The sequence below is a fragment of the Stegastes partitus genome, unplaced genomic scaffold (assembly GCF_000690725.1).
Source record: "Stegastes partitus isolate 25-593 unplaced genomic scaffold, Stegastes_partitus-1.0.2 Scaffold70, whole genome shotgun sequence".
NCBI classification, from domain to species: Eukaryota; Metazoa; Chordata; class Actinopteri; family Pomacentridae; genus Stegastes; species Stegastes partitus.
Window position 1 is genome coordinate 376,618 of NW_007577801.1, and position 18,714 is coordinate 395,331.

The window sequence follows — 18,714 nt, forward strand, 5'->3', positions numbered from 1 at the left end:
GGATATATTTTTTAGTTGTTTAGGTACAAATAAAGTATGTGAATAACGCAGCTTTCATTTAGGGTTGGGTTGTAAAAAGCTGTTCTTTTAAGGATCTAAGATACTGGACTAAGACACTTTATGTTGGTGTTTCCAATTTTTTATTCAAGTCTGGTACAAATCATTTATGCAATATTTACAGGCTTCTAGTTTTTAGCCAGCAACACTTTTATTGGTTGAAATACAGGGTTACATGTGCTTCCAATAGAGGATTCCATCCTCTGCGGCTAATTTGCTACAATTTACCAGCAAGCCAAAATGAAAAGAAACATCACTATTGCCACAGTCATATTCCTAACCTTACGCTTTAGTGATGTTTATCATCACCTTCATCACCGATGAGTGTATACACAAAGGTAGTGATCATTGTACCATATCACACTCTTTTAGATGGTGCATTTTTGAGAGGAGGAGAGGAGAGAAAGAGGAATTTCCAAGTCCACTTGTTTAAGCGGAAAAGTCAGGTCATAGTGTATCTAAGTGCCAACAAAGTTGCCCATGAGCACCGACATACGAGTGTGAGAGATTCTAAGGGAAAGCATAAAAAAAGGTGAATCTTGAAAAACACTCTCACATTCATATATGGCGGAAAAAAGGACACCATACAGCTGAGGCATCCAACCCACGACAGAGGGAGGCCAATTTATCAGAATATTTCATCTAAAGACCTTTAATATCTTTTTAAAAGCCATGACCGCCGAGGCAGGTGAGGCATGCAGCTGTGTGTGTGTGTGTGTGAGGGTAAAGTTTAATAAAATGAGTCATATAAGATGGAGAAACATGATTTTCGTGTAGATGAAATGTTCTGAGAAAATGTCTCCTGGAGTGCAAACACAGATCCAGAAAGAAAAGAGAGAATGCTGTTGCTTCCGGGAAACTGTTAATTGAAAAAACATTAAATGGCGCCAATATTAGTACAGTGATTTTCAGAGAGGGTTGTACACAAAGTTGAATATGGAGAAAAGAATAAAACATTTCCAGAGACACACCAAATTAAAACCAAATTTAAAAAAATAAGTAAATGAAGAAATTAAAAACAAATCAAATGAATAAAATGCAAAAAATGCTTTTTTGCTTCAGGGGAAAGGTGTCTGAGGGAAAATAGATTCTCCAAACTTACTGCTTTTTTGTTTTCCTTTTTTTCTTTTACTGTTGCTTTATTCAGTAGAGAGTGGCAAGTAGCCTACAGAACAGAGATGAGCACAATCATGGTCACAGCACCAGCTATATACACTCTCACACACACGCACATACATCCACAACACACACACACGCACACGCACACAACTCTAACCATTCAAGGTGTACATACATTCATATCTAGCAAAAGACACAAAAAACAAAACTGCTGTTAGAAATCACTGCTTTGGAGAAGCGTGCCCATGCATGCGCTGGCGTGCTTTAACTTCAGCAGACTGTTACTGTGTGTATGTGGGAGTGTGCATGTGCCTACACATCTGAAAGAGGAAATCCAAGATGGAGAACAAGAAATTAAAGATTTCAACACATGAAATATAAAAAGCCTGTCCTCAAAAACCCAGACCACTTTGTATGAGAGTGGCTATGAATCTTGCTAAACTTCAATAATTGCAACACCTTAACAGCAAGCTCTATTCATTTAGTGCTTAAGTGTGAGCAGACAGTGCTGTGGAGTTCCCTTTCCACTGCAGTGAGGCCATGGCAGCAATGGCGGAAGCTGCTTGAGCATTTAGGTGGAAAAGATAGGAAAGTCAAACTCAGTGTTCAGAAAATGATCAGTATATATTGAGACTATACTATAATATAACAGTGTAGATATATCTGGTGATACAGGCAAGTCAGTTGTCATGTTCCTATGCTGTGATCACACCCAAACCACTGTTAGATTTGGGCATAGCAGTAAGGACCCCTGTCAATATCAAGGTCTTAGTGAAATGTCCCCTCCCAAAATGCATCTGAAACAATTCTGAAATGTTAACTCCAAATAAAACAATTTCAATGGGCGGAAAAAGAGGGAGATGTCAGGGGCACCTGAGCTGATGACCAGGCTAATCTCAGGCTGTAGCATGCTATCTGAAGCAAATCTGGAATTTGATGGTATTTACATTTTAAAACATTCTACCATTATTGACTTTATCATAATGTCTTTGTTGGATAGAACTAAAATCGGTTCTATTTTAGAGGTCAAGTTTTCATTACATCAAGCATCTCTACAACTGTAAATAAAAATTCCCACCAGGAAGCGACACATGCAGGACAGTGACATCATGTCCTTCCGTAAAAGATCCAGAAAATGAATTAAATCCAAACCTATACCCTCGGTATCACTGGTTATGACTTCCATTTGTGCAGCCAACAGGCTTGGGCAGTATATATTTTTCATATCTTAAAACTTTCCCAGCATAATACCACAATACATGCTATATATGTATAAAAAAATAAAAATAAAATTAATTATTTTAAGAGCAGTAGACATTGTCACATACATCGATGAGCTCACAAATGACGTGCGTAGCATTTATCATCTTGTTAGAATGGCATCTGTCAAGGTGTTGGGTATATTAGGCAGCAAGCAAGTGGTTGGTTCTTGAAGTTGATGTGTTGGAAGTAGAAAAAAATCTTCAAGTGTGAGGATACGAGCAACTTTGCCAAGGTTTAAATGGTGAGGGCTAGACAACTGATTGAGAGGGTCTTCAAAAGGGCAGATCTTCTGGGGAGTTTTCAGTACACAGTGGTTAAGCCCCAGAGTTCCTACAGCTTAAGGCAAGTTAAATATAACACTTTTTTTTTTTTTTTAAAGATATTTCTTGGGCTTTTCCACCTTCAATGATAGTTGATAGTGTAGAGAGACTGAGAAACGTGGAGAGGAGAGTGGGGGAATGACATGCAGCAAATGAGCTGCTGGCTGGAATCGAACCGCGGCCGCTGCGTTGGGGACTATAGCCCCTGTACGTGGGTCGCCTGCCCTACCCACTGAGCTATCTGGGCGCCCAATATAACACTTTTTTTAAGCCACTCTGAAAAAAACTTGAGACCAACTGAACTTCTATTTTCTGTGACTTGTGATAATAATACCTGGACTGCACATGGGTCACCACTGGCTGACATGTAGATCCAGTTGTTTGTTTTCATAGTTTGGTTCAGGCTATCATGAACATCAAAACAAACACATTCTTGGTAGCATTTGTAGCAAGCGGATCTGAGATGTACAGGGCTAATCAAAACTTGCTGATTTACGCTATCTTGTCGGAACTGCATACAATCAGGTGGCCCAACAACAATGACAGCAATCACGGTGGTAGAGCTGCCAGTTTACACAACAAAGGGTCTGCCATGTCAGAAGTGACTCAAGAGGTTAATGACGGCGTAGCTTTCTGGGGAGAGATCTTATCACTGTGTTATAGGTGCCTGGTAGGTGGAATCGCAGGGCCCCTCCTTTGTTTGGAGTTGTTCCAATTTGACACAGATGATTATGATGTCAATTGTAAGAATTTAGTGTACGTGCCTTTTAGAGCAGCAGGAGAAGCAGGCTTTTTTTAGTGTTTCTGTATAAAGTTTGGTTTTTGGTAGGCAGAGGTTGAGCATGCATTACCACCTCACAAGAGCACTTTGACTGAGGGGTCAACCGTTGGGTTTTTTAAGGCCAGTGTTGATATTAATTAATGATAATGGAGAAAGGCCAATGACAGACAGTTGGAACCGATATACAATAAACAGTTATTAACAGCTTGTGATAGTACAGAAGCTGTCATTTGTAACTAGTTTGTTCATTAATAAGGATTACTATTGCCGAAATCTGGAACGGATATTTGGATATTCAGGTCCAGCCCTAGTACAGCCCTAGTACAGCTGTAGCTCTTCTCTGTTTTGTTAATCCTTCTCTGTACTGTCACTCTTTTTTTGCCCATTAGGGGCCCCGTCTTAAAGCATTATTTGTCATTATTTTCCTGACGCTGTTTTGGGGTAACCTGTGATTACAGACTAACTTAGCTGCGAACTGTTAGCGTTGCCTTATCCACTGTGAAAACAGTTAATGTCCTAATTGGTGGAGATGGCTGTGCTTCTTGTTCAGTTTTTGCAAAATGTGTCTCTGCTAGCGGGATGTGTCCATCACAGATTGTTTACTTTAAGAAGATGTCAAGGTACTCTAGGAAGTGTTAGCCACAGGCGAAGAGGCACAGCAAACCTCTCAGTTTTAGCTGTACATCAGCTAATACCTAAACACCAAAAAGTGAATTTATTGGGGCCTTTTCTGTATAACAGGCACACTAGGCATGCTTGTGTAAGACTGCAGTGTTTATTACAACTTTAGCAGTGTATATAAAACAACAGACATCTGTACTATGAAGCAAGTTTGACAAAGCCAGACTTTCTTTCTGTAAGTTGGCTCAACAAAACCTAAAACCCCAGCCAGAAGTCAAGATGGCGCTGCTGAACCAGCCTGCTCTTGTACCTGCTCGGGTGTTACTTCTGTATGTTGTCTTTTCTTCTTCTTTTTTTTTTTTTCTTTTTCACCATTTTCAACCTTCTGACCTTTTAAATTAAATACGACAGAGACACATTTTTAAATATCAGCATAGATTACTCACAAAATATCATCCAACCCGATCCCCACTGGCCAAGGGAGATTCTGCGGCACACCAACAACAACAACAACAACAACAGTGGAGGACGTGCTAGCCAGGAGACACGGAGGAGGCCCAGAGGATGCCGAGCCAGCATCAGAAACCGGCTGAGGAAAAGGGCACGGACCCACCACTACTCAGCATCTTGTTGGCTAAACTCCAGTCCCTAGAGAATAAACTGGATGATCTCTGTGCCAGGATCAAGTTCCAGAGGGATATAAGGGGTTGCACCATTATCTGCCTGACCGAGACATGGGTGACTCCCATGGTCCTGGACCAATCAATCAATGGAGTTCTTCACAGTTCATCGATGGAGGTGCGTGTCTGATGGTGAACAACTGGTGTGATAGCAGGAACGTTTTTCTCTCTCCCAATGCTGTTCAGCAAACTTGAAGCTTCTTACAATAAAATGCTGCCTATTCTACCTCCCTCATGAGATCACCTCCGTCATCTTCGGTGGCATTTATATTCCACCTCAAATGGACACAGACACTGCTCTCTCTGACATTCATGAGGCCCTTGCTAGTCACCAGGCTAACCACCATGATGCACCTTCAACAGCACATTACATGCCCCACCAGAGGTGACAGGACTTTAGACCACTGCTACACACCATTCAGAGAGGGGTACAAAGTCAAATCTCTCCCTCTGTTTGGTAAGCCTAGTCCTTCTCCCTGAACGACAACCACCCAAAAGCTTTGACATCTGTGGTGATGATTTGAGTGGCTGGTCAAAAACTTAATCACCTCCTCCCTACCTGACACCCTGGATATACAGCTGGGCCCTCACCCTCAACACCTGAGCCCCCAAGGCTGTGTGATAAGGCCCCGCTTTACTCCCTGTACACCCACAACAGCGTGAAGAAAGTGAAGAAGTCCCATCAGCGTCTCTACCACCTCAGACGTTTGCAAGACTTCAAGCTCACCGTCAGGGTGCTCAGGAACTTCTACACCTGCATCACAGAGAACATTCTGGCAGGTAGTATCACCACCTGGATGGCCACCATACCCACTTGCTGGACATCCACAACAAACGGTGCAGATCCAGGCCCTTGAAAATCATCAAGCAGCCCAGTCACCCGGGAAACAGAATGTTTTCCTAGCTGCCGTCAGGTAGACGCTTCCGCTTTCTGAAGGTCAACACAGAAAGGATGCGGAGGAGCTTCTTTCCTGAGGCCATCTACATTCTGAACAAGAACTAGAACAAGGACTTTGCTGGACACACATCCACATTGTACACAATATACACACTTCACTACACTCATACTACATATTGCACATGACATACACATACATTCATACATGCTTTTTGCACATGTCATACTGTTAAAGAAGTGCACTCTATACTCACAAATGTATAAATCACAATACTACAGTCAGTTTATATTTAAATCTTAATACTCAGTTGTAAATATTGTTACACATTTTCTGTATATTTTGTTTAGTTTATATCTTTTCAGGCTCTCTTTATCTACGCAGGCTCTCCATTTTTTGCTCCCTTGTCTTTTTTTTTAACCAACCCCTCATGTGTGTGCTGTCACTGTGTGTACAAGCCGGATCAGGTGCACCAAACATTTCACGATGCACTGCACTATGTACAGCTGTGTATGTGACAAATGCAGTTTAATTTGAGACATAATGAGTAGTAGTAGTGGTTATTGTTATCTCAGGCTTTCTGCGTCAAACTCTGTGCATGTTCTCTTAAAAGGAGGAGTTAGAGTTTAACGTGTTACTCAACTCTTTATCTACACAAAATGGAGCGATGGTGTAGTACCTACTTTAACAACTGGTTGTTTTAATGAGGAGCTACAAGGAACATAATTTATGAAAATAAAGTGCTGCAATGATGCAAGACAGGAATGCTGGTAGAAAACTGTTAATCATGTACTCATATAATTATTTTATTGATCAATGCAGTCATTTATTTCTAACTGACAGCTGCATATTAGAGCTGTTAAATTTAAACTTCAAGCATTTAAACATTGTTTTGCATTGTTTTGTCTTTAAAGATATTTTCTGGGGCTTTTCTGCCTTGCAAAAGCGTGTGAAAAACACTTCAGCAATACCATGACAGGCTCCGTTTTTGCTGCTGCTTTTTGTGAACAAGTCAAAGTTGGCCCACAGAGATGAGGAAAGTTAAGATAGCTTACGACCGTACAGCGGTAACATCACTCACTCTGCCACCAATTCTGAAACCAAAACAGCACATAGAGCGCTTACTCTGACGGTTTTTCTGAGAACTACAGAAAACAAGTTTTTAAACTTTTTATCCAACTTTTTAACTAACTTATTTAATTTACATTTTTATTAACTTATTCTCATCAACTTTAAAGACAGCACAGTCTTTTAGAGTACAGAACATCAGAGGGCTGCGTAAATAATGTTTTGCCTGTAACTTCACTCATTATGTTGCTTATATACAGCATACACCTATGGTCTAAACCTAAAGATAAATTCATCAGTACAACTGGTAACTATATACATGCATGCCCCATAGAAAGAAAAATGCATAATGCAAATTTAAAATAAAATACTCCACAGTACACACATATTTGTTTGGAAAACTTTTTTTTTTTTTTTTTACTGATGCATATTATGTTTCATGCTTTGTTGCATGTTTTTGCACTTGAAAATTCCTCTGTTGTAAAGTTAAACAAATCCTAAAGGACAAAGTATTGTAAAACAGTAAAATGTTCTGCCTGTCATGTATACCTTTGTTGTTGTACGCATTAAGGGACCAAAAAAGAAGGTATTTTATTCATTATATATTTTTTAAATTAATCAGCCAATAGGTTATCAGATTTTTTTTTTTTTCCCAAATATCAGAATCGGCATTGGCCTCAAAAAATCCATATCAGTCGGGCCCTAGTCTTCTATTAGCTGCAGTACCAGCAGTGTAAATGAAATTGGTGAGTTTACACCTGAAACTCTGAACATAACCCACTCCTCACCAGATTAGTTCCACAGCATAGGTGACAACTCTGGCTTTCAGCTCAACATACCTCACTAACCCACTAGTACTGCTTCGTAGTACAGCCCTCTGACATTCACTCAGGACTCATTGTTTCAAAAAAAACAGAAAGTTTAAAAAGAACAAAAAGCATGTTGTCTATATTTTCTGAAATATTAAAGACCAAATGATTGACCAATACCTAGAAAAGCTTTTTGGACAGTAAAAATGCTGTGTAATATTCCTTCTTCCACTGCTTATATTGTATATGCTCTTGGCCTAAAAGGAAAACAGTGCTTCTGATAAACTAGAATGATGCCAGTAACCAATTAATTGTCATGATGGCAAAAGCTAGGAAAATTAAGTCATATTTTACAATCATTTACTACTTTTAATTTACCATGGCACTTCAGAGGCTTTACAGTCAAACTGAGCAGATGGAACCTTTGGGACATGAAAACGGTCAAATAGAAAGGTCTTGATGTATCAGTCCAGCAGAATGTAAATAGTTGAAAGGTGTGGTGGTATCACAAAAGCGCATTTAGTTGAAGGGGTGCTTTATTCTCACACAGAATCAGGCACATCTCAAAATGGCTGCCACTGCACATTAAATCTCCCCAAAATGCACCCACGACTCAGACAGGTGTAGGTGTTGCCACCTAATTGAAAAATAATTTGGGAGCTTGAGGGTTGGCAGAATAAAGGAAGAGGAGAGGCAGAGAGGTGCATACAGGACTAAAGGAGCTGGGTAAACCGACTTTAAGGGAAACCATGTACACACACTTAAGTTCCTTAATCATTAAGAAATGTAAAACGAGAGAAGACTAACTAACCTGATGACCTCTCATGATATTACAGATGGTGGAGAATGCAGGCACTGGAGTACAAGTCCAGATGAAGGAATGAAGATATTCAAGATTTGACTCATTTTTTGAAGGACTTCACAAAAATGTCCACTAAACCCAAAAGTAGGAACGGGTACAAGTGCCATTTGAGGTCCAGAGGGTGCCGCACGAAACCAATGTCACTTTGTGTCAGAGCAAATAACAACAGATAGAGCTAATAAAATAAAATTGCAGGAGCTTCAAGAGTCAAAAAAGTGAAAGGCAGGTGATTTCATCGCTCAAGATGAATTGCTCAAGACTATGACCAGTTAAAGGAAGATATTTAGAGCCACAATGACCTTTAATTTAGCATGACTAAGCATGACTCAACAGTTCCATAACTAGACTTTTAAAAATGGGCTAACTCTCTGTTTACAAATTGATTCAAGTGACCAAAAAGTGGCTAGCAGCTAACAAAAAAAGCCCTTTGTAGCCACTACAGAGACCCTGGGTAAGGGCGTTTCTCTAAGAGCTCTGCTTTAAGGGGCTGAAAGGAGAATCAGTCACCATAAGTAAACAATGATGATGGTATTAGTAGAGGCAGTAAAGCAGTACTAGGCTGCCCTGAAACATGCTCCTTCCCACCACTAAAGACCTTTAGCTTCAGTCCTAGCTTGGCCAAGTGGGCTCTTCAAAAAAGTTCCTAATCCAGCCAGTCCTCGCTTTACCTCACCAAAATGAGTTTTTTAAAAAAACCTATGCAGCAACAACAATTTGTAAACCTATATTCTTACCAGTGCTATCACTGTGGCAAGTTGGTCCATTTCTGAAGGTAGCGTACAATAGTTTGATGAGCCAATGTCCTGCTAGAGGACAGTGGAGACTGGAGACTGAAGTGTTCAGTAACCGTGAATTAGCCTGATGTAGAAACCTTGCACAATTTCCAAAGTGCCAGGACCCTGCTCCATGAGTCTGTGTTGGAGGCCTTAACCTTTGCTCAAAGCGACCCAATTCCAGTGGCTTATTACCACAGAGACACCTGCAAATACCATACAATCGTGGTGAGTCCAACAACAATTAAAGGCTCATTTAATATTGAGGTGGGACCCCTCCATTTCCAGTACTGACTGTTCAGGACTGCCAAGCCTTCCCAATGCTGTGGAGGGAGGCACGAAAGAAATCTAGTTGGAAACCCCAAAAACTGAAGCTAAAACAAATTGTACAATGAATTGGGTGTAATATTCCCAACCCATATTTTTCCCCACCATTGTTATCTCAAATTTTTGCTGTAAACTCCAGTGGCACTGAACTGGTGCCAGTGGCACTGGCTGACTCAGAACAACAAGCGGAAAGACGTTGAGATGGAGCGGTTGACCATAAAGACACGCAACCATGGAACACTTAATTTACATAACTGTATCTGCATTCTATTTTTTCTAATTATAGTTCAACAACGGCTAATTTAAATGTTTTACGAAAGTTTTGCAAGGTGTTGGACCTCCGCTAGCCATACCTCATTTACATAAAGTTGAAGTGTAGGCTATTTCATGAAAATGAGGTGCGGGCAACTAGCAGGCAACTCAAACACATGAAACGTAATGGCCAGCTACCAGAATGCAATGTGGGGTGTTTCATATCTGGGAAGGGAGAAACTGATAAATACTGTGGACACGTACCTAAGGTACCTGGAGTACCTTGTCCTTGTCTACAGTCAGATTAACTTTACCACTAACTGTGCTAACTAGCAGAGACACAAGCTGCAAAAAACAAGAATCAGGACATTAGCCACTTTCACAGTTGCTACTGTTACGTTAACGACCAGCAGCTAAATTAGGAGGTGGAAGTAGATTACCCTGAAACATCCATTATCTATACCCCGTTAATCTTAACTATGGTCACAGGGGGCTGGAGCCTATCCCAGCTGACTCAGGACGAAGGCAGGGGACACCCTGGACAGGTCGCCAGTCTATCGCAGGGCTACACTTAGAGACAGACAACCAAGCACACTCACATTCACACCTACGGACAATTTAGAATCACCAATTAGCCTCAACATGTTTTTGGGCTTAGGGAGGAAGCCAGAGAAACCGTGACAACCCATTCTGCATGGAGAGAACATGCAAACTCCACACAGCAAGATCCCAGGCGTCCTAACCGGGACACAAACCAGGGATCTTCTAGCTGTGAGGCGACTGTGCTAACCACCAAGCCACCTTGCAGCCCTTCCCTGAAACAGTCTGGAAAAGAGTAATTAATAATGCTTTAAGACATGAACATTAGTGGATAATGAAAGTGATGGAATAGAAAATGATTACCAAAACAGACAAGAACAGCAGATCTAATGGCAGGAGACAAACTGTTCCTGATCTCACTCAATTGATATCAGTAAACAGTAAATGTCATGTTAATGCATATCGGTTCCAAATATCAGTTACCAGCCTAGTTACCAAAAATTGACATCAACTGGTGTGAGCCACTGTGTTCTCATGCTGCTGCTGGTGTCGCTATGCACACATATACTGTATTTTAATCTAACCGGATTCCCAATAAAGCTGTTTTCATTTACATACAGTTGTGAACAAAAGTTTACACACACTTGTAAAGTCCATGTATGTCATTGTTTTTGGTGATGAATGCAGTTGTGTTAATCAAATATTTTTGGTGGCATGGGCTCTTAACCTCTTGTGAGTATTAACTACAGCTGCTGACTTCTCTGAGCCAATTTAAACAGGGTTCATTTAAGACACTAAGACTGTGGGAAAAAAATCTACAATTGGAAAGTCCTAAGAGCTTAACACATATCTAAAAAAAAAAAAAGTCAACCAAGAATCACCAAAAAAAAACAAATCTGCAATGAATTACAAGCCACTGCAACACAACTGTCAGTGTCCACAGTCAAGCGCTTTTTACATCACTATGAGCTAAGGGGCTGCCAATCAAGAAGGAAGCCCTTGCACCAGAAGCAGCACTTTAAGGCTCGACTTAAGTTTGCTGCTCATCACACGGACAAAGAAAAGGCCTTCTAGAGGAAACTTCTGTGATCTGATGAAACACATATTGAGCTATATGGCCACAATGAACAGAAAAGTGTTTGGAAGAGAAGTTGAGGCCTTAATCCCCAAGAACACCATACCTACTGTCAAGCATGGTGGTGGAAGTATTATGCTTTGGGACTGTTTTGCTACTCGTGAAACTGGTGCTTTACACAAAGTAATTGGAATAATTAAGGAGGAGGATTACCTTCACATTCTTCAGGAAAACCTAAAATCATAAGTAAGAAAGTTGGGTCTTGGATGTAGTTCAGTGTTCCAACAAGACAATGACTCTAAACACACATCCAAAGTGATAAAGAAGGGGCTAAATCAGCCTAAAATTAAGGATTGAGACTGGCTTCCCAAAAGTCCTGATTTAAATCTCATTTAGATTCTGTGGACTGTGCTGAAGAAACAAGTGTGTGTCAGAAGGCCAACAAATTCAGTTGAACTGCACCAATTCTGTCAAGAGGCTTGCTAGAAGTTTGTGGATGGCTACTAAAAGAACCTAGTTGAGGCAAAAATGGCGAAGGAGAATTTAACCAAACATGTATATATATTTTTGACCCAGTAGATTTCCACATATTTTTCATATTTTCAGAAAACCTAAAATAAAACTATGAAATAACCAAAATGCATGATTATATTTTGTGACAAAGATGCACGTGTTTCAATCATTCCATCATAGAAAATTAATGGGTACAGGAGTCACTGGAAACTCAAGACTGCCATGGTATACAGGGTTTTCACAAGTGTATGTAAACTTTTGTTCACAACTGTGTATGCAGTCACTTGTTACTCAGGGGTAAGGTTCAAAGTGGAAGTTCATAGTGTCTTGGTCTCACGCACTGAATGGCTGCCATGGGGTCATCCCATGCTGCACCTCACTGAATGGAGTAAATGCAGAGGGAGGTGACGGGAAAGCAAGACCTCACACTCATAGGGCAGCACTAGTGATTTCTTCTATAAAAAGCAGTCGTCCAAAAGACATTAGATCTGTGGCTAGATTTTTTTTTAAGTTGTTAAAGGGATATAAAATGGACATGACTAACTTGGCAACAACAACCTTGGAGCATTATCATTTTCATGGCGTAAGTACCAAGTGCTTCCAACATAGAAATGATGGATTCTATGTCTGCACTGGCTTTGCAAGGTTTAGAACCATTTAAAACAGTAGAGGGCATGTTGACCCATTTTAAACCCATGAAATACAGATTTTTATATTGTTGGTATAAATGTCAGTAATAACACCAGCAGTTTTGTGTGCCGTCACAGCAAAGTTATATCACTGAGTTTACAGCTTATAAAATATAAGTGTGCAGTGCCTCTTTCACAAGACGCTCAAAGGCATTTTGCGGAAGGCCCTCCATAAAAATAAAAGGAATTGGGCCATTTTCTCTCCTACCTTCTCTTTACAGCAAAAGGAGGTTTTCCATTGGTTTCTCACCCTTTGACTTGTTGCTTTCCAACAAACCCAGGGGTCTTTTTGACATAACAAAAAAGATGAGAAGAGAAACCCTTCCCCCATCGTATCATGACTGAACATGTGGGGGCGATACAAGAAAGGATGACAGCTGTGGTCCCAACTGTGAAGGAGCACATGGAGAAAGCACAGAGGAAGCAGTGTGCAGTTTACAACAGATGTGCCTAACCTAAAGAATGTCAAACCAGGAGACAGAGTTTTGGTGCATGGCTACTTGGCAGGAAGTGGAATTAAAAAAGGTTTGGGTCAATTGCAAGTACAATAACGCGGGAAGAGAATAGGTAAGGACAATGACTGAAAATTGTCTTCCTAACAGAGAACCACTACAACATGTCCAGAACAAGATGCTGTTTGGCCCATACTTCTCGCCTTGCCAAATGGAGCAAGTAAAGAACCAAGCGAACGGTAATCAGGATGTTTTTTATGGCTCTCAAGATGAACCCACCTTGAGGCACTTAAAACTGGCACAATGCCAGAACAAATAGTTTACAAAAAGCTGTATTTGGAACTGAATTGACAACGAAAAAAATGACACCGGCTGCAGATGAAGCATTTGGTAACCTTACGAGGATTTCGCAGTTAAAACCGGTCTTTGCTGCCCCTGGCTTCACTATGGATTTTTTTTTTTTTAAGGCAAATGACTCTGAGGTGGTTCTGGAAGCTGTGCTATCCCTTATCAATGAATGCAAGAAACATCCAGTTCTTCATTTGACTTTGAAGTGACTGCCAAGAGAGAGAAACTATGTCACAGCAGAGAAAGAGTGCCCAACAAAAAATGGGCCCTGGAAACAATCAGATACTACTTGCTTGGATAGAGGTTCACTCCAGTGACAGATCATTCCCTGTTAAAATGACTGACTAAAACCAAAGAAGTAAGCAGCAGGGAAACTAGGAGGTTCTTAAGTCTCAAGTCTTTCAATTTCTCTTTCATTCACAAGTTAGGATAGTGCCATGGAAGAGCAGATGCCCTGTCCTATCCTGATGCCTTCTGGTCCTCATTTACCTGTCTAGGTTGAGAGTGGTGTGTAGTATCACAAGGGCACATGTAGTAGAAAAGTGATATATTCCCATACAGGACTGGCTGTCACATTTCAATATGGCTGCATTTACATACACGGTATATCCCAGAATGACAGAACTTTTTGGAATATGCTGAGTGTTATGAGAAACTTCTCCTCCTGTGGGGTATGTTAAGTTGGATCTTGGATTTTGTTTTGATGGAAGAAATTACATGAGGGACTCGTTGATATCCTGCTAACTGGGGAATAAAGCATCCTCGATAATAACCCTCTACTTTTGCCTGTTTTTTCCACTATATGTCACTGGCCCCCCCTAGTCTGCCCCAATGACCTGTTATGACATTGCAGTATGCAGAACTATGCACTAATGTGTGTGATGTAGACAGCAGTGAGTCAAGCAGCATCACATTGCCTCAGAGTGGAGAGGCAGGAGCTTGAAAAGTGGCACGGCGAGCACACAGGAAAGGGCAGAGAGACTGGGTGAGCAGCTGGGGGCAATGCCAGAGTGAGTTAGGGGGGGTTCTACCTGGTAGAGACAGTGGCAGACACTGCGGAGCTGTGGAGGGAACTCGCTGGATGAACCAATGATGGCCTGGAAGAAGCGCTCTGTGATCTGCAGCAGGTTCCTCTGGTTCTCCTCCAGGTTCTCACCTTGTTCCAGCCTGATTAGACACGCAAGTAGTTTGGTGAGTCAGAGAGGCTTTCAATACTTAAGTTGTGTCCACAAATTCACAAGTAGAATACTATCAGAGCAGCACAGGAGCTGATTTGTGGTGATGTATAAAACTCTCTTAGGTCATCAGTGCTCAACAAAGATGGAAAATAAGGACTACAACCATGTCTACCCACAATCTCTCTATCAAGTACAAATTGAGCCAATAGTGGCAATCTAAAGGTGATGTGTCATGAGTGCATTATGTAATTAACTCAAAAATGACAGCTTGACAAATATTGTCATGATTAGGACTACCCATCATGCAATAAATCCTAGATCACATATGTTGCAATGCACTAAAGTTTGTAGTAAATCTGCTCCAACAGATATGTGATGCCATTGATATAAATCTAAAAGAGGTTATATAATAAATATTTGAAGTGGCCACTATCTGTGGAGGTCTGTTAACATATGTTCAAATGTTGGTTCACTGAACCACTAAACTCAACCTAAAAACATCACATTTCCTTACAAAGTAAGTGTTGAATAAGCTTCATTTGTATACTTTGTACTGATATTTCTTGTTTTTTTGTGATATTAACAGCGGGAAGTATCATGAAGTAAATGATCTTGTATCTTGTAAATCAACTTCCCAAAATTGCCTTTAATTGTGTAATCCATCTGAAATCAAAGCCCTGCTTAGTAGCTTTAGGGCTATTAGAGCTTGTCAACACGCCTTGTAGTTTTCGTAAGCAAAACAAGTTGTTCTTTGATTAATGGGTCTTCTAAATGGTTGGGGATCAATACACATATATGTAAAACTGCTTGAAAAAATGATTGTCATTTTAATATTAATTGTACAGTCTAAGTCAAGATTGAACAGATTTTTAAAAAAAATACAGCCAGACTTTTACCATTTATCTTGGCATTTGGTATCTGGCTTTAAGGACCACCTACAATTCCCGATAAAGCATAGATGAGTTGTGAGTTTTTGATTAGTTATTTGGGAGATATTGTCTGACAATGTGAATGCTACATGGTGTCAAGCAGAAATGCAAGCACTTACCTGGTGGGGTCTACCTCAAAGCTGATATGTTCTGGGGTTGTGATGACCCCTCTTAATAAAGGCTCCAGTAGTTTCTGCAGGTATGCTGCCCCATATACCTTACAAAAGATATCGTAAAATAGAGTCAATAATATACACACAATATGTCATGAGGCAAATATTTTCAGCAACAGGCATTTCTAAATAATTCCTAAAACAAATTGTACTGGTTCTCCTACCTTGAAACAGAAGGTCATTATCTTGCTGGCAAGGCTGTTTCCTCTAAAGAGGGTTTGCATGGAGTCTGCCAGTTCCACCTCTTTCGAAAACATGTTCCACAGCAGCTGATATAGGAGGTGGCGGGAGTCAAAAAGTGTCACCAGGACTCGGGCTAGCTCATCCTGGAAATTGAAAAAAACAGATATATATCACTGCCTGAAAAAGGTTTTAGGGCGATGTGTTATAATCAGTCATATGTTTTCCAATTTTTGCTTCCATATGCATGTACTATAACCTAGATAAATGTACTCTGTGCTGAAGAAAACTTTTCACAAAATAAAACACTGTCTACAAGTCTGAGCAGTGATGTTACAGTATTATGCTCTCTATCTATCATCTGAAAAAAGTCCTTAAAAAAAGAGCTACACACCCACTGGGACCCAGGAACAACATTCGCCAGTGCCATAGCAATGGGCAGCTCTCCCTGGTCTCCCATCATGGTGACCAGCTCCACCAGCCTCTCAAAGCGGTCAGCCAGCACCGTCTCTGCCAGCGTGTCAAACTCTGTTCCCTGCTGCAGGATCTTGGTCAGTACCTCCATGAAAGTGGCTCGTGTCTGAAGGTCCTTGTGATAACCCAGACCTGAACAGAAAGAAATAGACACTGGTTTAAATGGACAACCCTGAGGTCCACATGATCAGCTAAATTTTTCCCACAATGATGTTTTCAAATGCTGCAGCGAGTAGTTGACTCACCAATGGAGTGCATGAGGCCGCTGTCTACGTTAGCGTTGAGCAGGTTGGACATGGCCAGGACGGTGCAGTGGCGGAGAGATGCCAAGCGTCGGGACATTCCTCTCTTTCGTCCCCCCACTGCCTGGCCCTCATCCTCAACCTCACTGCAGTCATTCAGCAGGTTCATGAACAGAGTGAAGTACCTGAAAACCACCACAAACAACAGCACATATATTACAAACCTTTTTATTTTTATAAAACCCTTTTTGCAGAGAGTAACTTCACATTTTCTATGATACATTTAAAGTAATCCAGCTGAATATATCAATACTGTATGCTGAAATTAGTCATGACTTTGGAGCTCGGTATACAGCTGATTATCTTGAAGTAATGCGATTGGATGACCTGTTCACCATTTCACATATTCCTTTATTATATGATAGCAAAAAAGAACTTTGCACATATATCCTAAATGTAAAGCAATCACCACGACACTCAGAAACATGCCACAACATGTAACCTGAAGGCAAAGGTATGAAACAGAATCCACATACTTGAGGTCACCAAAAGACATTTCGTACCCTATTCTTCCTACTAGCTCTGACCTTATTTTGTGTGATCACACTATGTCCTAAGTAATGAGCATTTCTTCAGACAAACACAACCGCCATGTTTCACTTTAATAGACAAATAATGGTGTTCCTTACTGTAGATATTGTAGACTGAGAAACACAAATATTCAATACTTAAAATAATTTAAAACATGATACTGGCCTATTATGTAATTGATTATGTCCAAGGTTTTCTAAAGCCTGAATCAAATAACACCTCACATGCAGCTGCAGTGCACTGTGGCTTCACTATTGTGGTTTTACTGTCTACTGGAAATGTGTCTTTACACATTTTTACGTAGTTAGCTGGAAGGCTGACATATTTTGTTGTGTTTGTAGCTTTTTGTTATCTTGGCTAAACAGCTGTCTGGAAGTACAACTCTTTTGCTTCTCCACTTTGTCACGTTAACATCTGGCAAAGTGAAACGCATGACACTACCATCTACCCCCACTAAACCCACCTCTTTCTTTTGAACGTACAACTCTAAGTGTGAAAATAAAGCCATTCAGTAACCCACAAGTTTTGTTTTATACATTTTTAGGTGGTCAGTGGCTCGTTGACTGTACTTTTACCAAACTGCAAGTACAAACTTCCTGGATATTATTTTATGTGTGTATTGTATGTAAACAGTTACTATTAGTGAAGTCCCACTGAATTTATTTTTTTTTTTCCCTCAATCATTCCTGTGGAAAATGACCAATGTTTGTCCACCGCCACACCAGAGATACCGGCTTGTTCTCATTTCAGTTTTGTTTCATGTTGTAAACTATAGTTTACCTTTTTTTGGCCTAGTATTTAGTATCTGCCAATATCAAGTCTAATTGCTAGGCTGAATTAATAATCACATATTACAAATAGTGTCAACACTGCAAAGAAAATTGACTGTAGGCATGTCTTACTTGAGGAAGAGCTGAGATTTCGCCTCCATCAGTTCTACTCCATCTCCTTCCTCTGGTTGCAGAGGAAGACCAGCTAACAGAGACACAACAGCTTCCATACTGGCCTGGTCCAGGTCCCTGCACATTACACACACATGCACACGAAGAAGAAAATAGTGAGACAGGAGCTCACTCAGCTCCTTAGAATGCACTGGTTGAGCTGCGCACATGTAACAAAACTGCACCTTGTCAGACACTTGATGTCATCATCAGCAGCTTGGTTGGACGTTCCCATCACCCAGTCTGTCAGGTACTCCACCATCTTGTTCCTAGAAACAACAAGAGTCAAACCGTCCAAACTGACTAAGAGGAAATTATTTAGTATTTGAAGAACATGTAGAGGAAACGCAAGACAGTACAATTTATCATTACTTTCTCACACTTTAAATTAATTAAATTATTGTGTTTATGAAATCTAGCAAATACACTGAAATGTAAATCAGTGGTGCAGGAAACTGTTACGAAATGAGGTGGTGGTGACATTGAGCTGCAAACAACGAGAGTGATGTGAGTCTACTTAACAAGACGATGGAGTCACTGACCTGAACTTCATCTCCTGGC

The 18,714-nt window shown here is 40.5% G+C and overlaps 1 protein-coding gene across 5 annotated transcripts in view; it reads right to left on the bottom strand.

Annotated features, from left to right (window-relative positions):
- The window catches only part of nf1a (neurofibromin 1a), a 120,715-nt gene that overhangs the window by 61,639 nt on the left and 40,362 nt on the right, over positions 1–18,714 (bottom strand). For 4 of the 5 annotated variants that reach the window (XM_008276383.1, XM_008276382.1, XM_008276380.1 and 1 more), the window contains exons 22-30: positions 18,696–18,714; positions 18,339–18,422; positions 18,115–18,231; positions 16,625–16,806; positions 16,300–16,511; positions 15,890–16,051; positions 15,672–15,769; positions 14,477–14,612; positions 1,160–1,222 (exon numbers count right to left, since the gene is read on the bottom strand). The exon at positions 18,696–18,714 is cut by the window's right edge and continues 104 nt beyond it. In XM_008276383.1, coding sequence (XP_008274605.1) covers positions 1,160–1,222; positions 14,477–14,612; positions 15,672–15,769; positions 15,890–16,051; positions 16,300–16,511; positions 16,625–16,806; positions 18,115–18,231; positions 18,339–18,422; positions 18,696–18,714 — 1,073 coding nt within the window. The remainder of the gene's footprint in view (positions 1–1,159; positions 1,223–14,476; positions 14,613–15,671; positions 15,770–15,889; positions 16,052–16,299; positions 16,512–16,624; positions 16,807–18,114; positions 18,232–18,338; positions 18,423–18,695) is intronic. The other variant, XM_008276381.1, reaches the window with a different exon arrangement.